At 38.8% G+C, this 26059-nt stretch overlaps 3 protein-coding genes and 1 pseudogene across 3 annotated transcripts in view; 3 read left to right on the top strand and 1 right to left on the bottom strand.

Moving 5' to 3' along the window:
• The window catches only part of LOC141441758 (ornithine decarboxylase 1-like), a 72513-nt gene that overhangs the window by 819 nt on the left and 45635 nt on the right, over positions 1-26059 (top strand). The gene's annotated exons all lie outside the window — the stretch shown is intronic.
• Positions 248-3429, bottom strand: LOC141441908 (malonate--CoA ligase ACSF3, mitochondrial-like). The gene is made up of 5 exons (XM_074106799.1): positions 3091-3429; positions 2361-2498; positions 1810-1902; positions 927-1214; positions 248-429 (listed from the first exon to the last, which is right to left on the bottom strand). Exons 3-5 carry the CDS (start codon positions 1871-1873, stop codon positions 248-250), a joined length of 534 nt encoding a protein of 177 aa, XP_073962900.1. The 5' UTR covers positions 1874-1902; positions 2361-2498; positions 3091-3429.
• LOC141441687 (uncharacterized) lies at positions 11225-12460 on the top strand. The gene has a single exon (XM_074106495.1). It carries the CDS (start codon positions 11586-11588, stop codon positions 12387-12389), a length of 804 nt encoding a protein of 267 aa, XP_073962596.1. The 5' UTR covers positions 11225-11585; the 3' UTR covers positions 12390-12460.
• LOC141441907 (uncharacterized) lies at positions 15040-21936 on the top strand (annotated as a pseudogene).

Below are 26059 nucleotides of genomic sequence, written 5' to 3'. Positions count from 1 at the left end.
CTTTATGAAGTAATAATTAGGTACACTCTATCCCGGTTAAAAATCCTGTATTTCTTTAGCACATAAATTTTAGGGTAGTTAAAAAAAACTCGCGTGGCTAAACGAAAGCGCGCCCACTTTAGTCTACTCGTGACCACGGCCGCTGCAAATTGGTCGAATCGTTGAGATAAATTTAGCAATTATTGGTAGTCGTGTTTAAGTCACTGAAGATATTACTTTAGTACCATTCTTTGTGGGCACAGTCACATTACCTGGCTCCAGCAGACAAGGATGCCAGAAGCGAGTTTAGTTGTCCGTGGATGTGGTGAAGCGGCAATGCGTGCAGGACCACATCTTGCGCGGAATAACGCCATGCTGCGTGCAACGACGCTATCTGAGACGACAGCATACTGTGCGTCCATACAACGCCTTTGGGCTTACTCGTTGTCCCTGAAAACGTAACTCTTTTTTAAAAAAACGTAACAAATGAAGCTACATGCTACACATAAAAGACGAGTTTATGGGAATTAGTTCTCCATCGCGCTAATACCTTGGAGAAATCTACTAGTCATAGTATCGTTCATAAATTCTTAAGATATCTGCCATTTCGTAATTTGGCCGTGTAATGCCAATCGAATTTGTTTAATGATAATATTTTGGATGTCTTTACTAAGAGTATGTTTTAGGCGGTTCATGTTATCAGAGCGATTATGAACTGACATAGATTTATTATAGTTTTCGTCTGAAGATATCTATCGTTTAATGGCTTGAGAAAGACGACTTCGTTTATAGTCCCATTTCGTCACCTTCTTAAATCATTCTCACCTCCCTAATCCGTCACCATTCCCACATCATCAACATTTAATTTTGTCCAAATTCAGTAGTCAGTAATAAATACCAATAGCAAAGAATTAATTAAATGAACAGGTTCAAGACAATAAGCTTACCACTAGTATAAATGAGTAGCGCATCATTCCGGCCATACCAGGCATTGGTTTTTCCAACATCGCTCAAAGTGTTCTCCGCTTTGGGCTTCATAAAAGAGTTATTAGGTTGGTACAGCTGAGCCGTTATCTCCTTGTCTCGGCCAGTAACTAGTAAGGGTTTGGATATTTCTTTTGCTAATGGACGTAATGTGTTTTCGTATTCCTGAGTGCATATGACAAGGCCAGCTGAGCTGTCTTTGAGGAAGTATTTGAGCATTTCTGGTGGATGCAGTGGGGTTAAAGGTACCGCTGAAAAAGTAACATATAAATAAAATAAAGTCACAAAATATCATATCTTCGGATTAAAAATGTCAGAGCGATTCCATTACCGTGGGTGCAACATTTTGACTCATTTAATGCTTTGTACCAAAACACTAGAAAATATTTAATAAATAAGGATTCGTTCCAGGGTTACTTTAATTAACTAGTTCTCCTGTAATTCGTTTAGAAAAATTAAATGGAATGTATGTATGAGCTCCAACGGAACCTTCAGATTTTATAATTTCTAATCTACTAATTCAAAATAAACTAAGTTTTTTTCTTACATTAGTTCTTAATTTTTGTATCAGCATTAAAAATGGCCAGATGCTACGATTCAAACAATTCAAAAATCGATATTGAACATCGTCTATAACAGAATCGACCATCAGTACGCTTAAAGCTGAAGGGAATATTTTTTGACTCTTAAAGTCTAGTTAAATTGCCTTGCAAGAAAAATCGTACAAATTACACTACATTGCGAGACCATAAAGCTAACGAGTTTGAGGCGGTTAATCGAACGGCGCAAGCTAATGCAACTTGCATGACTTTTCTTGCAGGTCTAAACGTGGCTTTAGTCACTAACCTATATTTCCCGTCATCCAAATGGCCCACTGCACGATGACGTGTGAGGCATCGTTGCGACACATATAAGCGATAGTCCTCTCGGAATTGCCAACTGCAAGACAAACAATAAATATTAGGTTTTCCAGTAAACGGCTCTACAGACGAAAAACTAGACAGTTTTCAAATGACTTGGTATATTCGCTGTTAATTTTAAGATGTGAAATGCTTGTATAATTGCACATTTTTGTTTACGCCATATCTGAAAGAGCAATGAAAAGATCGATTTCAAATTAGCACTAGCATTTTTGTTCGTCGAACATTAGAGACGTTCCGTGGAGATATTTTCCTCATTGTTTTTAAATCTATTTTAGCAGTTTCCTCAATAACGAAAGCTACACGAATTATAAGGCCATCATCATTATAAGGGCCACATTTTAGAAAAGTTTTATAAGTATTTTTTTCGGCATATTTGACTTTTTGAAAATTTACCTAAATCCAGACAATTTTATTGAACTGACGGTGCAAATGCGAGCGGAACCGCACGTAAAGGTAAGGTAGTATTTAACTTACGTAGTTGAGTAGAGATCTCGTTGCTGAGCTGACTGGCGGCCTGATGCAGACCAGCGTACGTGTAGATCCCGACTTCATCCTGCAAGGCCACCCGCGTGGGGAAGAGTAAGGCTCGTCGGAACACCGGTACCGCACCACCTACATGGCGAAACAACAAATTAAAACATTAAGACGCGCGGCAAGATGGAACACCATTCAGTTCATGTGCATTTACGAACAAGTTGGTAAAGGAAAAAAAACTGTGCTCTACCGACAGGACTTAATAGACACTTCGTAGTTTGTTTACTTTATACTTTAGGATTAACACTTTACACTTTAATTGTGACAGATGACATTTCTCTCTGTTCGTTTTCCCACTAAAACTGTATCGGTGTGATGCCGCAATAAAATCGCTTTATAATATGAAACAGCAAGTTTCATTGGTCTATTTAAATCAACAGCAGAGCGTGGTTGACCATGTCCAATGTGTAATGTACCAAAACTAAGCGAAAATTTCGCATCCTTGAAGAGAAGGGATTGGCAGGAGTTCTGGACAAAAACGGAGACAACAAATAAGAAGACAAAGTTAACGTGTCTAACGAAGCAAAAGCTAAGTCCGTTACTCGTATTCTACAATGCCTAAGTGACAGATACTTGGATCTCGTGAAAAAATGCACGACGGCATCGGAAATGATACAAGCCCTAGAGGATGTATTTGAAAGAAAAAGTGTCTTCAATAAACTATACTTACGCAAGAAGTTATTATCAGTGAAACTGGCAAGTAATCAGAAACCTCAGGACCACTTTTTGAAGTTTGACAGTGTTATCGGAGAGCTTGAAGCAGCCGTAGGATCAATTCCTGTGGAAGACAGTGATAAACTCACACACTTGTTTCTCACATTGTCTGACAAATACCATACATTTCTAACAACATCATAAAGAATGAGTGCAGAAAAGGAGTTTACCATACAATTTGGAAAATCAAGGTTATTAGATGCCGAGTTAAAATTAGAACAAAACTGCAGAAAAACTGCTACAAATGTGGCAAAGAAGGCCACATTGCTTACAAGTGCAGCAAAAAACAAGGATATAACTAGAGGCAGGAGACGAGGCAGGGGACCTCATCCGAGGATAAGGACAGCCGCATGCTGCAGAAGGAAGGGACGGAGGAAGCGCAGAAATGCTTATTGCCTTATGCACAGAACAAATAATTGAAGAGCCATTCACAACTTCATACAAGCTGAGTATAAATTGAGTCAAAATATAAATGTAAAAATAGCCAATAGATAAGTTTTGACTGCCACAAAGAAAGGACAATAATTACGAGTGTACTACAATGACCAACCAGTAATTATTGGGGGGACTGATTGTTGGTGGAATTACCCACTATGAGCTCATGAAAAAAGAAAAACAGGTATTATTAAAAACGGTCAGCTACTGGTTAAATCTATGAGGCCAGAAATCTATTACGGGGAAAAATAGGGAAAGCTCTAGAGCTGAGCGTTATTTTCTGAAACTGTTTCGAGAAAGAGTTTCTTATAATTTACAGAGTAACAGTTTCATGCAAAAACGAAAAACAGTTTCTTTAGACATACACTTCGACTTAAGAAACGTTACCACAGACTATCACATACGTGCGTTGACTTGAGGAAATTTTCTCACAAGAGCAAATAACAGAACAAGTATCTTCAACTAGTGCCAATTATGTGACAGCAAGCTTAGACATTCCTGTATTAAATTTAGTTGGCCAAGTAACCAATCAAGCAGCTCCATCGACCACTGTAGGGATAAATGTAAAACAGGCTTAACTCAATAAAATTTAAGAGAAACTAAGTCCTTTAGAGCGAAATACTTTTCTCTCAGTAGCTACTAGCTACCATTTTGGACCCTTGGTTCAAGCGTATATAACTGGAAACACCGACATAGCTGGGAAAATATGCGAGTGAAAGAGGCAATGGGCGGGCCACATCGCTCGAAGAATAAATAGCCGTTGGGGGAGAAAGGTCCACGAGTGGCGACCATGAACCGAGGACTAAGCGTTGGCAGGCCTTCCACAATTCTCCAATTGCCGTATCAAATGCTTATCTAAAGTAAGCGACGATATTCGCTCAGAACATCGGCGTAGAGGAAGAGGACCTACCTGATGTAAGTCAGACCGAGCAGCATCAGTACAAGAAAATGAGTCATCTATCTGGAGCAGACATGAAAAATTATTAAATCTGAGCACCACTACGCAAGAGGTCTCAAGCTCTGGCTCTGTCCCCAATGAGCTTAAGCAGTATCTGTACCAACCACTTCTTGAGAGGAAGTCGGATCCAATAAAGTTTTGGGTGAATTGCCGACACTTCACGCCGGTTCTTTCGGAAATTGCCCTTAACCCTTTAGTGGGTAACGGCAAGATATTTGCCGTCATACGACTCAGATATTTTATTTTTTTCTCAATGAACGTGTTGTTAGTTAATATAACTTTTGGTTCGCATAAGAGAACATACTCGTACCAATTTACGAAAAAAAGAATAGCAGATAAACGTTATTCCAACCCATGTTAAATGATGATTCTTAGGCCTGAACTTAGATTTTTAACTATTCCTTACAATTGAACAAAAATGTTTGTAAATAAAATTTTGTTTGCTGGATTTATCCGATAGTCACAATTCTCTACTTTCAGAGACAAGATTGGCGATATAAAGTTTAAAGAAAAAAAAACTGTTATTTGATAATTTTAAAAAATGAAGACGGCAATATATTTGCCACTATCCGTTAAGTGTCTGGTGTTTATTAAAGGAAAGGGTGGGTTAGGCTACAATTGTTATTGATTTATATATGGAGCAATAGCTTAATTCAATACTTCAAATTTGCCTTTTACCTTTATTGCTGAATTAGCCGTGTTAGTTAGAAATGACAACGGAAGTAAAAAATCTCGCAAAAAAAGTGTTGATTGTTCGTGCGTGCAATCTTATAATATAATATATTGTTGTTGCTTAACTCGCAGGTTAGGTATTTTTAATTTTATAAAAAGGTTTTCTTATCATCTATTGGTTTTTAATTTATTTATTTTAGATACGTCGTGCCACCCGTAGTTCCCCCGGCAAACTGACATGACGGTCTTGTCACTTAATGCCCTTGGCTGATAGCGGCAAACACATATTGCCGTCTCATAATTCGAAACCCTGCAATAATATATACCTTTCTCTTTCTCAAAAATCATAAAAAAAATCATTCATGCTGTGCGTATCGTTAAAGTTCTCGATTCATTGCTTTAAAAAAATAATGGTCAAAGGGTTAAATATTTAATATATCAAGCTTCCTCGGTATCATCCGAAAGACTTGCTTCGGTTGTTAATTTAACAGTGCCGAATAATAGAAGCAGATCGACAGGGGAACACATTGTAGTATTAAAACTAAATACAGCGTCTATTGCATACTGTCACTATATTAATGTCATGCTGTTTTTCGGTAAATAAAGCCTACAATAAAGACGGGCTCATTCATTACAATTTAAACTTCATTCTCTTACACTAGTTGAATCTTTCCCAATGAACAACGTTGAAAACTTGAAATCAATTGTTTCGAAGAGCTAAAGAATATAATACTAAAGGCATCACTATCGGCAATCGATCCCAAAATACAGTAGAAACGGACGCCTCAGATTATTCAATAGCTGCTTCACTCACTCAGAACGGACGACCCGTGGCATTTTTTTCGAAATCTCTAAACGACAGCGAAAGGAGGTATCCAACTATTGAAAAGGAGGCATGCGCAATAATTGAAAGTCTAAAGAAGTGGCGGCACTATCTGATTGGTCGCCCATTCATCTTAATCACAGATCAAAAATCTGTAGCGTACATGTTGCAAGGACATGCAAGTAAAATAATTGATATCAAATATCGACCTGGTAGAGAAAATACTGTTGCTGATGCCCTGACAAGGCAATTAACGTGCGCTGCGAATATTGACGACAAACTCAAGGATCTGCACCAATCCCTTTGCCACCCTGAGTAGCGCGACTAACCCACTGGATAAGAACCAAGAATCTACCGTACTCGAGCGATGATGTCAGACGGGTGGTCTCTTCTTGTCCAGTATGTGCAGAAATCAAACCGAAATTCAATAATAACATAGGAACATTAATTAAAGCAACAATGCCACTAGAGCATTTGGCAATGGATTTCAAGGGACCTCTACCGTCATCTACTAACAACAAATATATTCTTACCATAGTTGACGAATTCTCCAGATTTCCCTTTGCATATGCATGCCCTGACGCCAGTACACAGACAGTAATAAAGCATCTTACTGAACTATTTTCAGTTTTTGGCATACCCGCAATGGTGCACACAGATCAAGGTGTTGCATTTATGTCCAAAGAATTTAAAGACTTTCTACACTCAAAAGGCGTCACTACCAGTCGATCTTCACCCTATAACCCTCAGGGTAATGTCAAGTTGAGAGACAATATGGGCATTCTTTGGCAAACCATTCGCCTGGCTCTGAAAACCAAAAATCTACTTTTACCTATGTGGGAAGAAGTAATGACGCAAGCACATCATAGCATTCGATCGTTGCTCTGCACAGCACCAAACACCACACCCCATGAACGTATATTTAATCATCCACGTCGTCTCATTTTTCGGGCAGTCCATGCCATCTTGGCTGCAACATTCTAGAAAAGGATTGCTAAAAAAATTCAATCGTACTAGTAAATACGATCCTCTGGTTGAAGAAGTGGATATCTTGGAAGCGAACCCATTCTATACTTCTGTACGATTACCAAATGGTAGAGAGTTAACAGTTTCTAACCGTCATCTCGCACCCACAGGGGAAAGCGACATAATAGAAGTAGATCAGGCGGAACAACAGGCAGAGCCTGAAGGGCAGGACGAGCTACCGCAAGAACAACCCGCTTCGGATGACCCTGCACCGCCGCTTAGCGACCCGGCGACCCCCCCGCGACGTTCTGAGCGGGCCGAAGGCCTCTACTTATCTGCAAGACTTTTATACGCCGAGAAAAATGTAGTATTAAAACTAAATACAGTGTCTATTGCATACTGTCACTATATTAATGTCATGCTGTTTTTCGGTAAATAAAGCCTATAATAAAGACGGGCTCATTCATTACAATCATCAAACAAAAAATGTTGCTGATGTCTATATCAGACGAGTATTGGTTTGAATGATGTTGATTTTAAGTCAAATGTACGATTTCTTAATAAATAAAATAATAAGGGGTTGTTTCACCATCCATTGATTAGCGTTAACCGACGGTTAAATGTGATGTCGTCTCCGTCTATTTGAACAAACGAATAGAGACGGCATCACACCTAACCGCCAGTTAACACTAATCAATAGATGGTGAAACAGCCCCTAAATATGTCAGATGTGTATTTACTTGTTCATTTAATTTTTGACAGTGCTTAATACCTTACTGCATAAGGATAATAAAAAGCAGAATAAAATTTTACTAAACATTCCTTGCAATTAAATTAAATTGTAGTTCTATATTAACCTAACCTGTAGTATGTCTTTATAACGGTCCGAGGGTTGCCACTGGACAGTCTGGCAGTGGTGGTGTAGTGGTATAGCACGTGGCACGGAATGCCGAGGATCTGGGTTCGATTCCCAGCGCTGGTCTTATTTTTCCGGTTTTTCAATGCATCTATATTTCAGTTTGTATTTTCGATATGGGTTTTACGGGATGACCGTAAAAGTAACAAAAAATTTGGAATTGAAATAAAAAATACAAAAAGATCCCATAAAAACAATCTTAAAAAGACTGCTCCCTACACCGAACAGACCTTGCAAAAAGCGTTGGCCGAAATAAGAGACAAAAACAGGGAAGTTTCGGCAGTATGTAGGGAATATGGAATACCGAAGACAAAAGATTTGGATAGAATGTGGGCGTACCACAGATAGCCTCAAAAAGCCTGGACCCGATCCTGTATTGGGAAGGGAAGGCGAAGCAAAAGTAGTAAAGTGGCTGCTAGATATAGCATGATGTGGTTTTCCTGTGAAGAAACAAAAGTTATTAGACGTCATACAGTAAATAGTTAGAGACGTCGGCATAAAAAACAATTTCAAGAATGATCGTCCGGGACAGAAATGGTTTCAACACTTTTTAGAAAGAAATAAAGAAGTTTCGATGCGATTAAAAATGCAGAAGGCATAAACAAGGCAAGAGCACTTGTTACTGAAGAATCGATTAGGCTACGGTATAAACGGTGCGGTATAACGGTACGGTTCAGTCTCCGCGCGAACGCGTAAGCGAACGGGTGTAGAAATAATGTCAGCGGGAATACTTAAGTGCGCTCAGTGCAATATAGTCATAAATGAAGTTTTATGTTTTATACAGAATAAATTGGACGTGATGGACGAAGAGGGGTTGATTCGAGTGTGTGTAAGTGCATTTTCGACTACTGATATTGATGCTGCGAAAGTGCTACTGTACAAGTCGATCTCGACATCGAAGCGAAATGTCTCGCGCCGTAAGGATAAAGAGCAGAGGGATGTTGCAGACATTATTTGCACGTTCAAGGAGACAGACCCGGATGGTACGCCGATATTTGTAGCAAAGGAGTTGCAAAAATTACCCCCCGTAACCTTTGACCACGTAGATGTCACGTCTTTATTAAAGGACATCGTTTCTTTGAAGTCTGCCGTAGCGAATGTGAGGGAATCTTACGCGACGATGGACCAGATTAACGACTTACGTTCAGAGGTTCACAAGTTAAAGTATGCATCACTATTAAATGTCGATGACGGAAACGTAAATACAAGAAAAAGAGGCAATTATCTGTTAGATAGCGGTCCGTTCGGTTTTCTACATTTTTCTGCAACTACCGACGCAAACATACCGCCCGAAAACAAAGTGTGTGCGCGCTCTCCGTTGCCGTCACACTCGGGCGCGAATGTGGAGAGCGCTGTCTCGCTCGCGCCTGAGGAGCCACTCCCAGCGCCGACGGTTACTTTGGAAGACGCAACTACTACTGATGAGAGTGATAGCGATGACTCACCAAAGCGATCGAGCAGGATTCCGATACAAACAATGAATAGCGGTGTGCAACAACTGCAAATGAATTCTACTCAAATAAGCAACGATGTAAACAGTGGAGGCAAAGGCAACAAATCTGTAGCGGAGATTGTATTACAAGCAGGTGAGTGGAAAAATAATAAGCACTGTGATTTAGAATGGATTAAAGTGCAAAGAAAAAAATATAGAAATAGATTGGAACCTGTGCGAGGAAAAGCAACAATTTTACCGAATGACAAATTCAAAGCGGCGGATCAGAGAACTGCCTTATTCATTTCGAATGTGCATAAAGAAACGTCGGACAAAGATATCGCTGACTACATACTGGCTAAGACAAACGAAAAGATTGTGTTACATAAAATAAAAATGAAAAGCGAAAAAACTTATCAGTCTTTTAAAGCTATGGTACAGAAAAATAAGTTAGATGTTTATCTAAATGAAAAGTTATGGCCAGACGGAATAACGTGTAGACGTTTTATGCCATACATGAAGCAAGATGAGCGAAGAAATTTAAATAAGCAATGACTAATACGACCCTTATATCATACAATTGTAAGAATATTAGGAGATGTATAGACGGAGTTAAACAACTATGCAGTGATGGGGATGTTATTGCGCTTCAGGAGACTTGGTTAATGCCACATGACTTGTCGTTCCTGGACACTGTACACGAAGAGTTCGGGAGCACCGGCACGTCCGCAGTCGACACGGCAGCGGGCATTCTGCGCGGGAGGCCGCACGGAGGCGTGGCGCTACTGTGGCGCAAATCTCTCTTCCAGTGCGTGACAGTCATTCCGTGTGCTAATCCTCGCGTATGTGCAATTCGTGCGTTAACAAACGGTTCGCCCGTTGTTGTGATAAGTGTCTATATGCCTACTGACATGAGTGAAAACATTCTGGCATTTATTGATTGCTTAAGTGCCATTTGTGCGATCATAGATGAGAGTGATACCGAGTCTGTGTTTATTCTCGGCGACTTTAACGCGCACCCGGGAGAGCGGTTCTACAATGAGCTCGTCGAATTTGCACGGGACCAGGACTGGGTATGTGCCGATTTAGATATTTTGAAGTCGTCGGGAGCATTCACATTTATAAGCGAGGCACACGGATGCCGTCGATGGCTCGACCATTGTATTACAACTAAGGCTGCATTGCCGTGTGTTACAAACATTCATATTAAATACGATGTTTTTTGGTCTGATCACTTTCCACTTATAGTAAAGTGTAATTTAAATGTAGTAAATAAAAAGACAAGTGTAACGTGCTTAGAGTATAATAATAAAGTTAAATGGGGGCAAAGAAGTGCTCATCAAATAACGGAATTTTCCAAAATTTGTGATTTAAAGTTAAAGGATATAGATTTGCCAACTGAGTTTCAGGATTGCTGCGGTAGTTATTGCGATAGTTTATGCCATAAGCGCCTGATTGACAAACTGTATACGGATGTAATCGGGTTCTATGCCATGCTGCTACTGAAACTCATAAAATGAGTATTAGTAAACGCAAAAACGGCTTGGCAGGGTGGAACAAGCATGTTAGTGAGGCTCACAGACACGCTAAACTTGCGTTTGGAATTTGGGAGAACCCCAGGAATGGCGTGCCTGTGAGTGTAAATGGAGTTTCAAATCCCAAAGAAATTAAATTAACTCGCCATTGGGTCCGACGTGTCGGGGTATCGAAGCTGGTACACTGACGGGAGACGTATCAGTTTCTGTCTGTGCTAAAGATATTCGAGTAGCAATCAAGAGAATGAGGGGGCAGGTCACCTGGACATGATGGCTTGAGCGTTGAGCATCTCCGGCATGCTGGCATCCACCTTCCTCGTGTACTGGCTTTAATTTTCAACTTGTGGGACAAATTACAGGCCTATATCATTAGCAACTATTGTAGCGAAGGTGTTTGACAGTGTGCTTAACTCCTACCTCAATGCACGCATTAAACTACATGACGCTCAGTTTGGCTTTCGACCTGGGTTGTCAACAGAGGCCGCCATTCTCGGCCTAAAGCACACTGTCAAATACTACACAGACAGAAAAACACCTATTTATGCCTGTTTTTTGGACTTGACGAAAGCCTTTGACCTCGTATCGTATGATGTTTTGTGGACGAAATTGCAGGGATCTGGGCTACCGCCAGAGTTAATCCATCTTCTCAGGTACTGGTATTTAAACCAGGAGAACCGTGTGAGGTGGGCGGGGGAGGCCACGGAACCGTACAGGATGGAGTGTGGGGTGCGTCAAGGTGGTCTGAGCTCGCCTCTGCTATTTTGTCTGTATGTGGACGCACTCCTTGAGCAGCTCGGCGGCACACATGTCGGCTGCCATGTTGATGGCGTATGCCTAAACAACATTAGTTACGCGGACGACATGGTGCTGCTGGCTCCCTCCATTGCCGCGCTCCGTAAACTTGTAGCTGTGTGTGAATCCTACGCCTCTTCACACGGTTTGCTTTATAACGGGAAAAAGAGTGAATTTATGATTTTTAAGGCTGGGAACAAGTGTCCCACAGCTGTACCGCCTGTCCAACTGAACGGCATCGCCCTGACGAGAGTCACTCGCTTCAAGTATCTCGGGCACATTGTTACTGACGATCTGAAGGACGATGCTGATATGGAAAGAGAGCGAAGAGCATTGTGTGTGAGGGCAAATATGCTGGCCCGCAGGTTCGCTAGGTGTTCAAACGCGGTCAAGATTACACTGTTTAAGGCGTACTGTTCTTCCTTTTACACCAGCAGCCTGTGGGTCCGATATACCCAAAAGTCGTACAATGCTATTAGGATTCAGTACAATAACGCCTTTAGGATGCTGATTGGTCTGCCTAGATGGTGCAGCGCATCAACCATGTTCGCTGAGTCACGCACAGACGGGTTTGCAGCAATTTTGCGCAAAAAAGCAGCGTCACTGCTGAGTAGAGTAAGGAGCAGCCCAAACAGCATCTTAAAGATGATAGCTGATCATGTTTGTTGTCCTGTTCTAAACGAAATTATTTTAAGGGTAAAATCCAACTTAGTTTTTAGTTTTTAAATACTAACATTATTTTTAAGATTGCTACTAACAAAAATGAGATCTATGTTATCTTTTTAAATAAAATAAATTATTATTATTATTATTATAAAGAGCTCGTAGATTATTGGACAAAAAGATATTTTAGTTAGACAGTTAAAATTAAATTTCTTTTCGCCTAGGGCCTATAAATTTGTTCGACAAAACTTCGAAACAGCATTGCCGCACTCATCTACGCTAAGCAGGTGTACAAAAAAGTTGATGCGTCTCCGTGATTTACATCTGAAGCATTCGTGACCCTGGAAAAGTTGGCCAAAAACAGTGAACATCCACTGTACGTTAACTTGTGTGTTGAGGAAATGGCCATCCGTAAAGGTCTAGTCTGGGATAGTTCACTAAATAATATCGAGGCTATGTTGACACTGGGATTGAGCTGTCATTGACAGCTTGGCATTGGCGACTCAAGCCTTGGTATTTATGGTAACTGCTATCAATGGATTTTGGAAAATACCAATAGTGTATTTTTTATACACGCTCTGAATGGAGAACAAAGAACGAACTTTCTGACAATGGCTTATGTTGCATGTGATGTGATTAAGGTTATTGTGTGTGGCCTTACATTTGATGGCGCAGCAAGTAACATCAGTATGGCAACCCGTTTAGGCTGCAACTTTTTACTGTCAAATTTATGATCCCTGTCGCATGATTAAATTAATAAGAAATACGCTTGGAGATTATCTAATACTACTGGATCATAAAGGCGACGAAATAAAATTTAAATATCTAGAAAAAAATATTAAAATTACAGTATAGTAAGGGATTGCATTTAGCAAATAAACTGAAACAGGTTCACATTTTCTTCAGTAATCAAAAAATGAAAGTCCGTCTTGCAACTCAGTTTTGAGTAAATCTGTGGCCAAATGCTCTAACTTGTTGTAAAGACACTTTAAAATTACCAGAATTCAGCCAGTGTTCAGCGACAATAAAATTTATAACCATTATAAATGATACCTTCACTGATGTATTAAACTGTAGATCCACATTGCCGAACAAAATCCCCTTCAAAGAATGTCCGAACTATTTATTTGTTTGTGTAACAAATAAAATCATCACCCACACAAATGAATTAAAAGAATACGTGACGAAATTTGAACCTAGTCTTTACTACGTTACAGTTGAATTTAGCTAGCGGCCATATTCCACAATTAATAAAAATATTTACGTGTGCGTAGAAACACTGATCCCACCACACAAACAAATAGAAAGAATACGTGACGAAATTTGAACCTAGTCTTTACTCCATTACAGTCGAATTTCGCTAGCGGCAAAACTCCACAACGCTTGACACTTGACAGCTAACTCCACAATTTCACATACGCATGCTCGATTATGAATGTAAGCCTTATCAGAAACGGCAGAGGGATTAATTTCACTTGCTACATTGAAGGCGACGTTGCAAGATTGCTTGGATGAGTTTGACGTTTCTTAAGACGGACGAATTGAGGTTTTAGAACAAAGACTGCATTCGGACTTGTTGTGGAATTCTGGCAACGTTTATCTTTTAATTAGCAATTTAGAAATGGCTTTAAAATGAATTTAAATCAATATTTCTCTCTGATTATTAGTTTAATAGAAAAAACAACAGATACTCACTGAAAGTATGATATTCCATCAGATTTGTTCCGTTTTCGCGAGTGATTTTTGCACTTTTTAAAGACACACGTGGGCATCGTTACGCTTGCACTGACAACAACGTACTGAGAAAAAAGAAGGCCACGTTTACGAAAGTGGCGCTCATTTGGCTCGGACACATTCGGACGCGCGACTGTGGATCTACAGTTTAATACATCAGTGGATACCTTCGATATTTTAAATAGTAGGTCTATGTTTGCACCTGGTTTTAAAAAAGCATTATGCCAGCGAATATTGAAAGAACTTTACAGCATTCTAAAATGTGCAAAGAGTATTTGTCTAATTTAAATTTCCTGATAAAAAGTTAGTTGTACAGTCGGGTCGCAAGACTAATGCTCCACAATCAACATTTTTTTCGTGTTTTCTATATTGATAAAGTATAAGACTAGACGTATTTTTGTATCTTGGTTTCTTTCGTATGTTTGAGTATTTCTAAAGAATGTCTCTGAACATGGGGATTTAAATGCAGGGTTTAATTCTGCTCTCCAGACTGTGTCATATGTAGGTGTGTAAGAGGCTTTAGGATAATCCATAGAGTAAGGTTCTAGCAATAAACAATCTAGCATTCAAGATGGAGTTCGTACAGAAATATGTATTTTATTTAATCGCAAATAAATATTAATTAATACAATATAATACATGGTGTCAGGTGTAAAACCTATTTTAAACAAAATCTTAGTGTGGAAAAAAAAAATGACTATTAATCCTAGTGTGGAACTGATTAAAAATGGGAGAAAATGTTCAAAAAGTTATCCAAGGGTTACAGCTCCCTGTTGGCCAAGGTGTGTGTGATGCAGAATCTTGGAATAGGTTTAGGCAGAGCTTCGAGATTTATCTAACAGCTGCAGGCCTAGAGGTTGTAAAAGAAGAGAGAAAAATTGCAATATTTCTGTCCTGTGTGGGAGATGACGTTTTAGACGTGTACAATGGCCTTGAGAAGATCAAATCATGGATTATTAACAGCTATAAATTCTTTAACATGAGACAACAACCTGACGAATCAGTAGAACATTTTGTAGCCAAGTTAAAAATAGCAGCAAAGTTATGCAAGTTCGAAGATGAAAAGAGGTTGGTAAGAGACATGATAGTGATAGAAATATGTGACATGTGTTCCAAAACCTTGTTTTTAGTCTATGGTAAAAAAGAAAAAAAAAGAATAATGTAAATATAATATGGCTAATGTATGCCCCAATAAAAACCGTAAAAAATAACTAATGTGTACTCATATCCAAAGATCCAAAACAAGTGGCGACCGTGACCGTGAAAAGAAAACCGAAAACTGCATCGCGAGAGTGAAAACCTAAAAACATCGAGTGTACAACCTCATGCATGGAGATCGCTGTAAAGGAAAGAAAAACTCAACGGCGATTGTTTACCCAATGCGCCAATCGTCTGGAATCAATGCTCAAACAAGACAATACATTAGAAATAAATCTCAAAAGTGAGTACAAAAAATTAAAAGAATTAACCTCAAATTTGACAAGATTAGACTAGACCGTTAAAGAATGCATGTTGAAAGATGAAGAATTCAAAGAAGAAATCTTCGAAGCAGAACTTACATCGGCCCTGGAATATAGGGACAGGTGAAATACAATCGAAACATCGTTAGAAATTTATTTCGAAGTTAAGAACAAACAAAAGAACGTAAAAGATATAAAAATAAATTACAAGCTACCAGATATTAAGTTTAAAAAATTTGACGGAGAAATTAAAAACTGGTTGTATTATTGGGGACAGTTTAAGAAAATTGATTCCGACTCGAACATTGATGAAGACGACAAGTATTTATATTTGCTGCAGAGTATGGTAGAAGGTACCGAGGTATATGCGCTAGTGGAAAGTTAAGATCAACACATCTTACGCAACCGCTAGATGTTGCATTTTTTGCCCCTTTAAAAAGGTGCTGGCGTAAAATTTTGTACCAGTACAAGCTCAAAAATCCGACCCAAACGACATTAAACAAAAAACATTTTCCGAAATTGCTTTTTGAATTAACTGAAGCAATTCGGATGACGGAGACAAAGATCATAGTAAGTGGCTTTAGGGCATCGGGAATATATCCAGTGAATCCGCAAGAAGTTCTCAAAAAGATTCCGGAAATACAGGAGGAAATACTGTCGTATGGAACCGATCAAGTACTAGTGGAATATTTAAAAGATACCAGAGCGCAGAGGCCTTTACAAATACAGAGGAGTAAAAAAAAATATTGCGAGCCGGGAAAATCAGTGACCGTTTCCGATTTAAATGTTGATTCTGGCAATAAAAAGACAAAAAAGAAATCCGCTAATGTGGCAAATGTACAAAAAAAGAAGCGATGAATCTTTATATTTAGATGAACGTACTGGCCTTTATGTAGCAGAAACTACTGATATTTGTTCAAGCAATGATACAAATTATGACAAAGACTACCACTTGGAACACACTTTCAGTATTGCTCAGTATCAGAATAGTTCTATCCCTGGCAGCCTGAGCAAACAGTGTATCAGTGTAATTAATTCCTGTTTGGGCAAATCATTGCGTATTGACACAGCAACATCGGCACCTACTGATCTTTCACAGTTCAAAGCTTCTACAAGTAGTCCCATAAACACATTAAGGATACGAAAAGATGAAAAAAGCTCCGTGAAAAATAGTCCTGCTAAGAAAAATAAAATTATCGTACTTTCCAATGTGCTTATTAAAGCGGGAACACCAACGACTGACGTTGCTTTTTTAAAAAAGCTTCTGGTAAGACAGAAATAAACTAAGAAGCAAACGAAAAAAATTAGGAAAGAAGGAACAGACTAGAATAAATAAGACATTTAAGAGAAAGGAAGAAATCGAAAAAAAGTCACCCCGAGGACATACATCATCATTAGTCAAAAGAAGGAATACAAGATACGATAGTGGGCCGAGCTCAATATCTGCAGGCAATGAGCTTATAACGGCTGACACAGATGATTCTGAATACGAAACATTAAATGATTATTATATAGCGGAATCCATGCGCGAACAAGAAGTAAAGGAAAATTTTGACTCCACAAATTCAATGATCCCCCTTTGGATTACATGATACTGAATATTTTTCTGAAATCAAGAAAAAAACAACAACCAAAAACAAGAGAAAATGACTGGATTATTGCTCAGTTCCGTACAAAAAGAGTTTGAACATTTTGTAGGTAAAGTTTTATCGATTGATGCTGTGAATTCTCAAATTAAATTTGTACGAAAAGTTAAGGAATCTAAATGTGATACAGGAACGACCTTTACGAGGGCTGGCTGGTAAGTTCCGAAATGACAGATTAAAAAACAAATGAATTAAAAAATATATATGTCATTGTAATCTCTCGAGTTTGGTGTAAATGCAGAGGCAACGTGAATTAAATATAATAAATCTAGTAATTTTTAAAAGCGATTCAAAGAAAACTTGTTTTCCATTTTCATGAAAATGGTAAAAACAGAAGTGCGTGCGGTAATTAAGTTTTATGTTTTGAAAGGCAAAAGTGCAACTCAGATAAAAGCCAAACTGGACCGTGTTTTGGAGTCTTCTTCTCCATCTTTGAGCACTGTTCACACTTGGGTTTCCGACTTTAGACGTGGTCGACAGAGCTGTAACGATGCTCCCCGCAGCGGACGGCCAAATGAGGTAACGACTCCAGAAATGATCGATAAAATTAAAAAAATTGTATTGGATGATCGCCGTGTAAAATTGTGGAAAATAGCAGAGATGGTCAACATTTCAAGAGAACGGGTTCTTAATATTTTGCACCAACATTTGGCAATGAATAAGCTAGCTCGATGGGTGCCGCGTCTGTTGACAAATGAGCAGAAGCAACGACGCAAGGATCTTTCGGCGGAATGTTTGGAGAAGTACTGGTCTAATCCTAGGGAGTTTTTACGTCGATACATAACGGTTGACGAGACGTGGATCCACCACTACACGCCGGAGACAAAAGAACAGTCTAGGCAGTGGACAAATCGCGGTGAACCGGCACCAAAGAAAGCCAAAACGATTTTGTCTGCCGGCAAAGTGATGGCAACCATATTTTGGGATTCCAAAGGAATAATTTTAGTAGATTATCTACAGAAGGAAGAACGATAAACGGTCAATATTATGCTGACTTACTGCAGAATCTCAGTGACGCAATAAAAGAGAAAAGGCCTCACCTGCACAAGAAAAAAGTTTTACTTCACCAGGACAACGCCCCTGTTCACACAGCTAAAGTTGCAACCGCCAAAATCAAGGAATTGCACTTCGAATTGCTACCCCATCCTCCATATTCGTAAGACTTAGCACCTTGCGACTTCCACCTTTCCCAAATCTTAAAAAATGGCTAGGTGGACAAAAATATTCCTCAAATACTGAAGTCATAGAAGCTGTAAATGGGTATTTTGAGGGACTTGACGAAACCTTCTATCGGAAGGGGATAACAGCATTGGAGAAACGTTGGGCTAAGTGCGTGGACTTAGGAGGTACCTACGTTGAAAAATAAAACATAAAACATATACATATTGTATTATTTCTGCGCCGTTTCGGAAACTTATCAGCCACCCTCGTACATACCAACAGTTGATGACATTTGCACCATAAAAAAATTTAGACGATGTTGTAACTTAAGATTGTTTTTTTGGAATCTTTTTGTATTTTTATTTCAATTCCAAATTTTTACTTTTACGGTCATCCCGTAAAAACCTAAATAGAAAATACAAACTGAAATATAGATGCACAGAAAAACCAGAAAAATAGACCAGCACTGGGAATCGAACCCAGGTCCTCGGTATTCCGTACCGCGTGCTATACCGCTATACCACTGCTGGTCATTGTTGTAACTGTTTTACCCGAGCCAACGATTACACGACGTGGTCAAATTATATTTAAAGTAGATTTCAGTAATTTCAACATACAATAAATTTACTCGTTTAACTTTCTTTGAACGCTGAAATGAGTTAATTTAATAAGTGAAGTATCTAATTGGATTAAGAGTACATATTTGTAAAAAAGATTTAAGATAATTGTCAAAATGTATGCCTAAATGTTAAGAACACTAGTAGGTTAAGAAACTAAATTCAATGTATGGAAATTTGGCAAAATTAATGCAAGACTTTTATCTATCAGGATATGTAGGTTATAGAGCAAAGTAAATATTATCCACTCTCCCCCCCTCCGGGGCGAGCTTCACCCCCCGCGCCCTCGAAATGTCCCGGACCGCGGTATTTCCATTTTAAAAGAACCGTACACGATACATAAAAAATGTGTAGAAACGAAAGAATCCTAGATAAATTACTATAACCTTTCATACATACAAAGCGATACCACTTACAGTTTCATCGCAATCTGGCCACAAATACGAACATTTTTAATAATTATCCAATTTTTTTTATTAATCGTTTAGTTTTTTCAATTATTTCACGCTTTACCGCCAATATATGTATGACTAAAGTAAAGAATAGGCTATGCTCTTTATAAAAAGGTATAATTCATTTCTACACTTTCATTTGACGCTGCTATGCTATTTTGAAAATTCACCATCATCAGCTAATCTCGTCGATTAATTTGAACTTTTGAAAGAGCCGGGCGGTGTTCGCCGCCGCTCGGTTAGTGCGCTAGTTCCCAACCCCTACCCCGCCCGCTCTGCACGGCCATAGTAAAAGAGACCAAGTTATGTTCACTACGAACAAAAGTACATCGCGCGGCTTAAATGTGTGCGCTTCGCGAGATGATCACCTTTTACGTTCGCGTACTCGTACTTACGTATTTTTAGGGTTCCGTACCCAAAGGGTGCCAAAGGAGCCCTATTACTGAGACTCCGCTGTCTGTCTGTCTGTCCGTCCGTCTGTCACAGGGCTCTATCTCTTGAGCCGTCATCCATAATAGCTAGGCACTTAAATTTTTCACAGATTATGTATTACTGTGGCCGCTATAATAACAAATACTAAAAATGGAATGAAATAAATACTCCCATACAACAAATGTGATTTTTGCCGTTTTTGTTCGATATTAATAACGGCAACAAGAAGACGTTGTATAATCACTTCAAAAATAAATAGTTAAATTAAAATAAAAATAAATATTTACAACAAACTTGTTTTTTTTTTTGCTAATGTCTAATGTTGTATAGATAATGGTACGGAACCCTTAGTGCGCGAGTCGACTCGCACTTGGTCGGTTTTTTTGTATAAATTATAGTTGTAAATTAGTAGTATATAATGTAGTGTGATAGTTTCGTGCAAGGACACATAAAAAAATAATAGATACCTACCTCCTATAAACAATATACTTTAGTATTATGTGTAGGAAACATGAGTAGGTAACACAGTCGCCATCACCACTTCGGCGATTTATAAATAATATTTTAAAATTTAGTATAAATAATAATAGAGCGGCAAAGAATCATGTTTCTCTAGACACAGATATTAGACAATTTCAAGTTAACTTTCATATTAAAACTATTTGCCGGTAGTTAATTAATTTTTCTAAAATAGACATCGACAACCCTAAGAGTAGGCAGTTAAGTCTCCTAAAGGGTCGGAGTGTGCATACTTGTTCTCATTTACTATGGCACGGCGATTCAATCGGCGGCCGCAGGGCAGCGCACTGCGCAGTGCGCAGTGACAGTCCGAGCTGCGAACGCGATAGTCACGTGCTGCGCGCAACTGCGAGCCCTCGCTTACGTAACTCTCAACTCTTTATTGTGTAAATACTCTGTAGTGTATATGGGTGATGTTCAGACTATTGTGTTACCCAGGCATGCCAGTATGGCGTCAATAAACGATTGTTTTATTTGTGAAAATCCTTTATCAGAAGGAGAGACGGTGAATGTGGTCAAAGGTTTGCCTACATTAATAAAGGCAAGTAAGCAGAGGAAAGACGACAAACACTTGTGCATTCAAAATGTTGACAGTATTAAAGTTCATACAAAGTGCAGGAGAGAATATACAAGGGAAAAGAATATAAAAAAAAGCCGAGCAAGCACAACAAGAGCAAGCATTGGACGCCTCAACCTCAACGTCAAATATAAGAGATTTACGATCGAGTACAGTTTTTTGATTTCAAAAATAACTGTCTCATATGTGGTGAAAAATGTAACATAACATCTGAAAAAAAGAAACCCGTTGAAAGACGCCAACCTATTCACCATATATCATCGTTGACGGTAAGAGAAAGATTATTCAATGTGGCTACAAATAGAAATGATCCATGGGGCACCGAGGTTTTATCTTGAATACATGGCGTTGTATGTTTACCAGGAACAGAAGCCTGGTACCATAAAGAATGTAATAGCATGTTTTCCAGGAATATACGGAATGACAAGGGACGCGGACGTCCTGAAAATGATGAGTTCGCCTACGCATTACAAGAACTGTGGCAATTTCTTGAATCAACAGATGAGTGTCAGTTTGATTTGGATAAGCTGAAACAGATTGTTGATGACAAATTACCTGAAGGAACTTCTATATCCATGAGGTCTTTTGAGAGAAAACTATTAGATAGATACGGTGATGGAGTAGTCTTAAGTAGTTTGACTAAAAATCGCAAAGTTGCGTGTTTTCGTGGCACTGGATTAAAATTACTGAATTGGTGCAACAATCGAGTAAGCAATGATAAGACGAAAGATTGAGAATAGTGAAAACGGCATCGGAAATAATCCGTGAAGATATTCGGACCTCGGCTTTTACACAGCAGATTACCCAGATATCTCGATGAGCTTTTTGGATGAGCTTGATAATGTGGTTCCCGAAAACGAGAAAGAAAGACAAAGAACAGACATACGAAAAGAAGTGTACGGCCTTAGCTCACTCTATAATTGCTGCAATAAGACCTCGCTCTTTTTTATCCTCGCTTCAATTGGGTCTAGCAGTTTATCTGTATCGTAAAGTTCGGTTCGAGAATATGTAGACGTAGTTTCAAAGTTTGGGGTTTTGTTCCAGCTACAGAGATGTTGCTTTGTTAGTCTTCAGCAGTGAAAACATGGGATTCCAAAAATTGAAGATACAGCATCCTCATGGTGCATCGATAATGCTGATTTTAAATTGCCACTTTGACCGGGAAGGGGACATTTCATTCAATGGGTGGAATAAATGGGTATCCATAACTCCTAGCGATGCTATAAAAACACAGCAAATAGAGAAATTAAAGAAAGAAACTGCCTACATCATCATCAGAACTAGCTTCTGCTCGGAAAATACCAATTAAAACCTTTCAAAGACGTAACAGATCAGGTATCGAAGATATAAGTTGAAGCAAGTTCAATCGCCAAGGTGACATCGAAGAAGAGTCCAAGCTATCTAACCCACGACTTTGCTTGACTCTACGGGCATAACTTACAACTACCCTGTTTACCCGCATTGGCAAGGTTTCATGGAACAGCTCACTAATGCCCAACCCATATGTGAAATCACAGATTATAACACTGCCATTTGTAAATCTACCGCCAACTGAGCTAACTACAGTCTTATCAGATCTGACTTACGCAGCCGAAGAGAAAGAAAACAAACCAGCAAACATGTTTGGTGACATTTGACCAACCTTTGTATATAAAAGCCAAAGATATTGTTGCTCTAGAAGATGAAACTCTAACCAACGTTTGTGTTCAGATTTAGGAGGATTCATATGTTGATGTCATTTTTCGGATCCATTGGTTATATTATGGCTGGCAGTGGACTTGCCGAACTATGGTCAAACTTGTATAGGTGTGGTCAGCCGCCTCAGTTCCCCGCATGCTTAAATGGGCACGCGTATGCACGAGCAGTAAAGCCACATGTTTTTAACCTTTTTGTGCCATTTCAATGATAATAATGGAAGAAATGGAATTTGAAAAACGTTGACAAAGAACATGTCAGAAAGCTAAATCAGACACCGACTTTTGACTCGATGACCGAAGAAAGACGAGGTCCTAACTAACATGACGTTACAAATAGTAGAACATTTTCAAAAACCTGCTAACCTGGGTAAAACACAAACTGTGCTTCAGTACTTGCGACCTGCTGTACCTATTGCACTGCATTTTATACAAGCCGAACGTATGGGTGACTGGGAAAAACACATAAGATGTGTGAAAGCAATGCTTCCAATTTTTCACGCGACTGGACATTTTGCGTATGCAAAAGCGACTCAATTATACCACAAGATATGAGTCCTTGAAAACCGCATGACAGAGAAGAGTTCTTGAAATTCACTAAAAAGGATTTTTCACCATTCGACGATCTGATAAGAATTGTGCGGAGTGTGGTCAGACATGGACCATAGAACAAACACTAATGAGGAACATGAAGAGTGTTGGCGGCATTACACACGGAAGAGGTTCACAGACGTCCTTATAAATGGATTGCGGGGCTCCAATATCGCACTATATATTGCTGCTGTGGGTCTCTGAGACGGCTTCGCAATTTTCTCCCATTCGCTACAGGGTTGCGCTGGCAAATTCTCTTCTTCTGCCCATTTTGGATTATGCTGATATTTCCTATCTTGATCTCACTGAGGAGCAACTGAATAAGCTTGAGCGAATCCAAACTGTCTGTATTCGGTTCATATTCGGATTACGGAAATATGACCACGTCTCCACCTATCGCACGCATCTCAAGTGGCTCCCCATTCGTTTTTCGCCGTGACTCTCATATTCTTTCTCTTTTATACAGCATACTTTTCAACCCACAACTCCAGAATATCTCCAACAACGTTTTAAGTTCCTGTCTTCCATTCGGTCTTCCCAAATTTACTTCTCACTGTTCCAATTTCTTCCTCTAAGTTCTATCATAACTCCTTCACTTGCACTTCAACCTTTTATGGAACTCTCTTCCCCTAGATGTGAGGAAAGCTAAATCTCTCCTATTTTCAAAAATCTCGTCAAGGCTCACTTCTTGACACTGCCTTCTTAGCTCTGTCCTCAGTCTTTCTTGTTTATCTATTTTATTTCCTAATTTCTTATCCTTTTTTCTCCCATTGCGGCCTTATTGTTAATTTATATTGCTGTATTATGTTAGTGGTTTATGTATTGTATAGTATTGCATGTATGTATTTTCATTTGTATTTATTTTAATGTTATTGATATTTTGTTTGTTTTTATTTTCTGTTTCTGTTTCCGCCACCTATTTTTGTAACATATTTATATAATTTCTTGTTCCCAAATGGTTGTCTGGAAGAGATCGCTTTTAAGCGATAAGACCGCCTATTGTCTACCGTGAATCTAAGTGTTTATATTATAAGTATTTTTACTGCTTTATGGTGTGCAATAAAGAATATTTGTATTGTATTGTATTGTATATATGCGAAGCAGTTGAAGAATTGTGTGCATACGATCAGCCAACACGAAGAATTGAGAGAATCGGGAATCGAACCCGGGACCTCAAGCTTCGTAGTCAGGTTCTCAAACCACTAGGCTATCTGGTCGTATTAAAAAAGTTAGAGGCAGCTGCGGGGCAGTGTAAAGCCCAATTTACTCGATTCGAAAGATATTTAAACAATGAATAACTCGTCAGAACCAGCACCGATGAGACATTGAAGATTCATTTACAAGCGTTTGACAAAGCGATGGAAGATCACAGAAAAACACAGTTACAAATAAACATCTTATTGGAAACAACCAGTGATGAAGATTTCCTCGCCGATGATGATTTGGTGATTTGGGCTACGTGATATGTGTGGAGGTTAACAAATTGATTAACTCAACGCAGTACAAGATAAAACATGACAAAGCTTCCACAGCTCGACATTCCAGTGTTTACGGGCGAAGATGTACAAAATATTTGCCATTCATAGAACTATTTGACGCCGTCATTGGACGACATCAAGAATTAGCCCTAGTGCAAAAATAATGATATGTACGTAAATCTTTGATGAACCATACTACTAGATTCAAGGTCACAGCTCTGAAAACGGCCAGAGAAATAAGAGCACAAAATAAATTTGTGCTCTTATTTCTGACAGTACGCGTCAACCAGAGCCAAAGTGCGGACGTGTTAAAATGCCACAATGTTCATTTAGAAATTGCGGAAACAGCCACCGTAACACTAGGGTTTCTGAAGGAATATCCTTCTTTAGGTAAGTACAAGTCAGTATTTCATTTAAAGTACGTAAAATTGCAGTTTACATTTAAAATCAATAATTTATTGTTTGGCCAACCATCTTGCCAATAATCGGTGTTTCTGGAACAAAAAATTCGTAGAGTAGTTCTCATTTTAAAATAATTTTATTTTTTATTTTTTTGTAGATTTCCTAGTGATCCTTTTCGCTGTGCGAATGGACATCTATTGTCGCGAGAGAAAGAGAAGAAGAAATTTACAGACCGCACAAAAATTCGACTGTATGTTAGATTCATTTTGATAAATTTGACATAGTTGGAAATAGCCAAAGGCGTAGATTACGGAAAACGGCGATTCCAAAATTGCAGGTAAAGTTACATTAATGTTTAAAATAACATAAGATTAAGTGTGGCGACTGGCGAGGTGAAGTGAAGCTATATTATTAAAGAAGACGTAAAGCTTCAAGTTCAAGCCGTATGATATTTATAATATTGCCGTTAATTGCAGATTCTCGTGAAACAAAATACAGTGCAAGCAGCGGTACGAGAATTAACCGAATCGATGACGTCAAATCTGGTAAAACATTTATGTTGTCTTTTTAACCCCTGACGCAAAAAGGGGGGTGTTATAAGTTTGACCGCTATGTGTGTCTGTGTGTCTGTCTGTGACACCGTACGTAGCTCTTAAACGGGTGAACCGATTTGAATATGGTGTTTTTAATTTGAAAGCAGGTTTTTGAAGTGTTGTCAATCACCCATTTTCTAATTAGTTAACTTAATTCAGTTAAGTATCTATAAGAACATTTCGTTTCATGACAATATTTGTATATGTAAATTTTTGTGTTATATTTCTGTGAAATAAAAAACTGTCTGTCTTATAATAATTGCGACTCCATTATTACCCTGTTCCTAAAATAGAATGACATCTTTTTGAAAGATGAATGTTCTTTTGTTAATCGAACGTTTTTGCTTGTCTTATGACGATACGTCGTAAGTATTATA

Source organism: Choristoneura fumiferana, chromosome 24, assembly GCF_025370935.1.
Source record: "Choristoneura fumiferana chromosome 24, NRCan_CFum_1, whole genome shotgun sequence".
NCBI classification, from domain to species: Eukaryota; Metazoa; Arthropoda; class Insecta; order Lepidoptera; family Tortricidae; genus Choristoneura; species Choristoneura fumiferana.
The sequence above is the reverse complement of the archived record's forward strand: the minus strand, read 5'-3'. Positions and strand labels throughout refer to the sequence as shown.